The sequence below is a fragment of the Carlito syrichta genome, unplaced genomic scaffold (genome assembly GCF_000164805.1).
Source record: "Carlito syrichta isolate Samal-C Ts95f unplaced genomic scaffold, Tarsius_syrichta-2.0.1 Scaffold305250, whole genome shotgun sequence".
NCBI lineage: Eukaryota > Metazoa > Chordata > Mammalia > Primates > Tarsiidae > Carlito > Carlito syrichta.
The window spans coordinates 222,141-228,743 of NW_007249346.1; the positions used below are offsets into that span (position 1 = coordinate 222,141).

Below are 6,603 nucleotides of genomic sequence, written 5' to 3' on the forward strand. Positions count from 1 at the left end.
TGTCGAGGCTGCGGTGGCCAGGAGCGGCCACTGCACTCCAGTCTGGGTGACCGAGTGAGACTCCAACTCAAAAAAAACCCAAAAAACTTGTGATATAGTATGAATATCAGCAAAAAGTTTATGATTCATACACAAAAATTAATTCAAAATGGATAAGGACTTAAATGTTAAACTTCAAACTATAAGAAAATAGGACACCTTCCTGGACATCAAAGTAGGCAATGAATTCATGCCCAAGTACTCAAAAGCAGATACAACAAAAGTTAAGACTGACAGGATATCAAACTGAAAAGTTTTTGCACAGTAAAAGAAACTATGGAGAGTAAAGAGAAAACTCACAGAATGGAAAATATTTGCAAACTATGCATCTGTCAAGTGACAATATAAAGGATCTACAAAGAACTTAAATAATTGACAGGAAAAAAACAGCCCCATTAAAAAGTGGACAAAAGACATGAACAGATACTTCTCAGAGGAAGACATTCAAGCGGCCAAAAAACATGAAAAAATGTGCAGCCTCACTCATCATCAGAGAAATCCAAATCAAAACCACAATGAGATACCACCTAACACCGGTCAGGATGGCTATTATTAAAAAGTCAAAAAACAAGAGGTGTTGGTGCAGCTATGGAGAAAAGGGAATGTTTCTACACTGTTGAGAATGTAAGCTGGTTCAACCTTTGTGGAAAACAGTGTGATGATTTCTCAAAGAACTAAAAATTAAGCTTCCATACGATCGAGCAAGCCCTCTTCTGGGAATACACCCAGAGGAACACAAATCACTCTACCAAAAAGACAGCTGCAAGGAGTATGTTCACTGAAGCACAAACCAAAATAACAAAAATACTGAACCAACCCAAATGCCCATTGAAAGTGGACTAGATAAAGACAATGTGGTACATACACTCAACAGAATATTACACAGCCATATAGAAAAACAAAATCATGGCCTTTGCAACATGGATGCACTATCACATAAACAAAGAACTGCATACCGCATGTTCTCACTCATAAGTGGGCCCTAATCACTGGTTTCATGAGCAACAAGGGTGGGATCCCCAGAAGCTGGGCATTGTTGGGGGGGGAAGGAGGGAGAAGGAATGGGTGGGCATATGGCAACACACTGGGTACCAGGTCTACTATCAGGGAGAGAGGGCCTGCTAAAAGCCTAAACTTCAGCTGCATGCAACTTACTTATGTAGCAAATCCTCACTTGTACCTCACAACTGTAAAGTAAAAATAAATATTTCCCTTAAGCCTAAAAGAAAAAGTGCATGATTCAAATATGCTTCCTAGTCTATTAATTATATTCAACTTTCCACAACTAAGACAGTTGAGAACTCCATAAAACTATACCAAAGTTTTCAATATTTTTGCATGAGCTACCAAAAAAACAGAAAACCACTTTCTTCCCTACACACATACAAACAATAGCATCCATAATTATTTTATACATAAAAACACAGGGCCAGGCAAAAAGACCACAGTGTCAAAAATAAAACACCACCAAAAAATCTTTGGCCTGCAACTGGATATTCTATTAATGGGCAACTGGTCAAAATTTAGCTTTCACATTAAGAGAAAGCTTAACTTTAGTGCTTAAAATCATATCTGAGACATCTTTCAAAATGAAAACAGAGTTCCACAAAAACGAGTCGAAGGAAGGAAAGAGACACCTTTCCAAGTCTGACTTGGTGGCAAATGACCTCTCGGCGGACTGGAGGTGCCTAGCCTCGGCCTCCACCCCACCTCGGCTGAGGAAGTGAGGGGAGCGCCCGGGAAGAGGGGCCTGGGCAGCCACGTCGTCCTACTCACCCCAGAGGGCGGTGGGAAGGAGGCGGGGAGGGCGCCACACTCGCGCCCACGGCCTGGCCCCCGGCAGGAAGCAGGGACTCCGGGGACTCAGGGGTGGGGGCCGGCCCCTCTCCCAGACCCTCGGGGTCTACTCACTCCGCAAGTGGCCAGCAAGAAAGCCATTCGCCAAGGGCCCCGCCCTCTGCGCCTCCAGGGGAGGGAGCCGGGACTGCTCCCGCGGATCCCCTTTCCTTCCCCCTCGATCGGATCCCCGGGCTGCGGCGCAGGCGGTCCAGACAGAGGTTCGGCCGTGCCCCGGGACACCCCTTCACCCCACCTCCACCCCAGCCCCGTCCCCGCCCCGGCGCAGGGACCGCCCCGATTGGCTGGTCCTGCCGGTTCCTGGCAAAGAGACCCCTGGCGATTGGCCATGGGTCACCTGCTGTAGAGGAGGTGAGCGGCCGACGATTGGCAGTTGGGCCAGTTTGGGGTGGAGAGGCCGGAGGGAGCCGGCCCCCGCCCGGAGCCGGCCCGCCCGCAGCCTCGCGGGGCCGGGGCACACCTTGGGGGTTGGGTGCGCCTCAGGACGCGCGGCCTCCGCTGCGCCGGCGCCACCGCGCGAAAGGGAGGTTGTCACTCGTGGGGGCTGTGTCTGGCCTCTGGACGTCAGCCCCGCGGACACCACTGGGTGACGATCGGAGGAGGAGGACCCGGTCACGGCCGTCCACGAGCTTCACCTTCACCACTGGCTTCTAGCTTGCCATCCCCCAGGTTTTGGCAGCCGTGGAGCCTGGGCCCAGAAGTTTCATCTTGAGAACAGATTTTGCTACTTCCGGAAAGTTGTTTGTGTCGCGAGGGGGTGGGCGGGGGGGGACGGGGGAAATGGGGGGGTGGGGAGGAGACGGGAGCGAGGGGAGGAGATACCATATCAGTAAACACAAGCGTGGGTGCCTGTGTTTTGTTTGATTAATCCGGTGAGACACTGTGGGCCTGCTGTTGTGCCACAGCTCCATAAGGAATGTAGGTGGTTTGTGAAGATTCTTCAGGAATCCAAATGGCGTAAACTGCAAATTATATCAAAAGTTTGGACTTGGAGGACATCGACAGAGAATCGCCCAGAATGCAGGAATCACAGACAGAAATGATGAACTTAGTGATCTGGAGGACGATCTCCTTTTCTGCTCTTTTTCTTGCGGTTGTTTATATGCCTGTCTCTCTCCCAGGATCCTACTAAGCGTCCAATTATTTTTTGTATTTTTATAGCTCTTCTAGTACCCCCTACAACACCTAGCGTACTGCACTAAAAGACCTCGATGTTTGCTGAATAAAGATGCTAATCTGCTGGACTCTGTTAAAGACCCTTTGGGTTTGTTTTAGGTAAATTGTTTCAAAATGCCCAACACCAAATGCACTCTTCTTCCCAGTACCTACTCTTTAAAAGTTGGGTCCTGGCCGGGCGCAGTGACTCAAGCTTGTAATTCCAGCACTTTTGGGAGGCCGAGGCGAGAGGATTGCCTGAGCCTGCAAATTCGAGACCAGCCTGGGCAAGACGGTGAGACCTCGTCTCTACAATAAATCAAAAATGAGCCGGGTATGGTAGTGCGCGCCTGTAGTTCTGGCTACTTGGGAGGCTAAGGTGGAAGGATCGCCGGAGCCCAGCAGGTGGAGGCTGCGGTGGCGGGGAGCATGCCACTGCACTTCAGTCTGGGTGACAGAGTGAGACTCCAACTCAAAAAAAAAAAAAAAAAAAAAAAAGCTGCGTCCTCTCGGAGGACTCTCTAACTCAGTAAAGAAAACCACCACCATCCACCCTAACAGCAAACTATAAACCTAGCAGTCCTCCAAGACACCTCCCCCATTCGATATTCAATCCATCACTAAGTTCTGTCATTTTTACCTTCTGAACACACTTTGCATTCTGTCCATGTCTCTCCAACACCAACCCTCATCATAGGTCCTGGCCTCTTGAAATAATCATTTTACTAAAGTATTCCTGAATCTACCATAGCTACTCCAATTCATTCTCATCACTACAACCAGAGCAGTATTTCCCTAACCAATTTTATTACCCCCCATCAACTTTCCTTTCACAACCAATTAAAGAACTTCAACCATTTTCCACTGTGCTTAGGATACAACTCAGTATTTAACAATCGCCTGCAAGGTTTAGCCCTACCTACCTCCTAGTTCCATCTTTTACCTCCTATTTTCTGCTTTCCACACAATGGACTTTTTCAAGCTTTTTCAATTTGCCAGAGTCCTTTCAACCGTAGGGCCTTGGCACATGCTATTTCTTTTATACTGTCCCCTTAACACCAATCCTCCCATACTTCACTTAATTTACTTTTCATCATCATTTCCTCCCTGCCAATGTCAATTCTTCCTACTATATGTTGTCATAGCCCATGTAACTCTGTTGTGAAACGTATCACAGCTGGAATTTAACATTTATCTTAGTATTTCTTTTTCAAAATTTTTTTTAAAGACGGGAGTCTCATTATGTTGCTCAGGATGAACTAGAACTCCTGGGTTCAAGTGGTCCTAACTCCTCAGCCTCCCAAGCAACTGGGACCACAGGCACATGCCACCTTGCCCAGCTTAAGTTATTTTAAATCAATTAATGAGTCAAATTTACATGATAAAGTGCTTCCATTTTAAATGTACAATATGTTTTGACAAACATACGCACACATGTAACCACCATAATTAAGAAATAGATTATTTTCCATCATCCCAGAACTTCCCTCATGGCCCTCTGCAGTCAATTCCACCAACCACTGCTCTGCTTTCTGTGTAATTCTCTGATTAATGTTTATCTTTTTTTTTTTTTTTGCATTGGAGCCTCACTATGTCGTCTAGGCTGGAGTGCAGTGGTATGCTTATAGCCACCACAGCCATGACCTGCTGGGCTCAGGCCTTCTTTTTCACAATTTTTTTTAGAGACGGGGGTCTCACTATGTTGCTCAGGATGAACTAAAACTCCTGGGTTCAAGTGGTCCTAACTCCTCAGCCTTCCAAGTAGCTGGAACTACAGGCGTGCGCTACCATGCCCAGCTAATTTTTTGATTTATTGTAGAGATGTGGTCTCGTCATGTTGCCCAGGCTGGTCTCAAACCCGTGGGCTCAGGCAGTTCTCTCGCCTCAGCCTCCCAGAGTGCTGAGATTACAGGCTTGAGCCACTGTCCCCGGTCTTTGATTAATGTTTACCTTTACCACTAGGCTGTCAGTTTACTGAAGTGGGGGATCCTAACTGATTCTGTTCAGCACTATGTTATCAGTATTTAGAATGCCCTGCACATATTAAGTGATCAATCATGAATTTCTTATGGTAATAGATTCTGAAAATAAACATCAATTCTCTGATAAATATCAATAAACTACAAACAGTATCTGAGGAAAAACTACATTAACTATGCCAGAACTATATATACAGACATATATAGTTCTCAGTATCCAGCTTCACTAAAAACCCTTTAAAATTTTCCTTTCATAACTGCTTTTCTAGCAGTTTAATGTTGTGCTTGGGTAGCCCAAGGGACTTGACTTCATATTAGCTGATCAAACAGTTCTCTAAGCCAGAAAAAAAAGTCTACATCTCTAATTCTGTCTATGTACTTTACTGTTTGACCCTAAAAGAGACATAACATTTATTTACATAATTAATTCTTGCTTACCAGTTCTTTCATGTGCTTATGTCTTATATTCTCAATTGGACAGAAAGACCCAGGGGGTTAGTAAGGACATTGTACTTAACAGTATCTAGCACAGAGTCAGGTTTTTTTTTTTAAGTGTCCTTCCAGTCTCCTGTCACTATCATCAGGGATCAGAAGTTTCAAAATCTGACGTGTTTTCACTTTTGACAGTATAGTGTAAATACTTAAGTTATAGTAATAATTTAGTAGACCAAATTATCGTTAGTCTTTTATTGACAGACAAGTGTTAAAATTAAGGATAATGGCAATAGGGAATATGATCTATGACAGTCTCCTAATAATAACACTGAGTTTTCCTCAACTGTATCTATATTAAAAAAACTCTGTTATAGTTACATGTTTAAAGAGACTACAGCTCCAGTCCAATGTCTACATTTTCACTTTTTTACCTTTAAACATGTTCTGGATTCTGTCCATCTCTAACTGTCTACATTTCCACAGTTTACACTAGAGATAACTATTTGTTACAGACATATATAGTTCTCAGTTTCCTAATCCTAGATAAAGTTCGTGTGCATAAAAGATGAAGCATTCAGGCCTGACTTGGTGGCTCAGCCTCTAACCCCAGCACTTTGGGAGGCCAAGGTGAGTGGATTGCCTTAGCCTGCGGGTTCGAGACCCACCCGGGCAACTTGGCGAGACCACATATTTACAATAAATCAAAAAATTAGCTGGGTGTGGTAGCGCACGCCTGTAGTTCCGGAAGGCTGAGGAGGAAGGATCCCTGGAGCCCAGCAGGTCGATGCTGCGGTGACCTGGACCATGTCACTGCACTCCAGTCTGGGCAACAGAGTGAGACCTCAACTCAAAAAAAAAAAAAAAAAAAAAAAAAAAGACGAAGCATTTAAAATGAAATTGCACAACGCAAAGCAACTTTACCCATCTTGTGCCAAGAAGTTATAACCAAATTTGGCAACTCAAGTGTTATCTAAAAAAAAATTCTAGCCAGGCTCCGTGGCTCAGTCTGTAATCCCGCGCCTTTGGGAGGCTGAGGTGAGTGGACTGCCTGAGCCCGCGGGTTCGAGACCCGCCTGGGCAGGCGAGATCTCATCTCTACAATAAATCAAAAAATCAGCTGGGCGTGGTAGCGCGTGCC

General features: G+C 45.3%; 1 protein-coding gene across 6 annotated transcripts in view; it reads right to left on the reverse strand.

Moving 5' to 3' along the window:
- OSBPL9 (oxysterol binding protein like 9) overlaps positions 1–6,603 on the reverse strand; it is an 89,652-nt gene that overhangs the window by 64,597 nt on the left and 18,452 nt on the right. The window contains exon 1 of one of the 6 annotated variants that reach the window (XM_021714129.1): positions 1,951–2,123. The exons of 3 other annotated variants lie outside the window; for them this stretch is intronic. In XM_021714129.1, coding sequence (XP_021569804.1) covers positions 1,951–1,977 — 27 coding nt within the window. In that variant the 5' untranslated portion in view covers positions 1,978–2,123. Of the gene's footprint in view, positions 1–1,815; positions 2,130–6,603 lie in introns of those variants that run through there. 2 more of the 6 variants (XM_021714131.1, XM_021714128.1) reach the window with 2 other exon arrangements.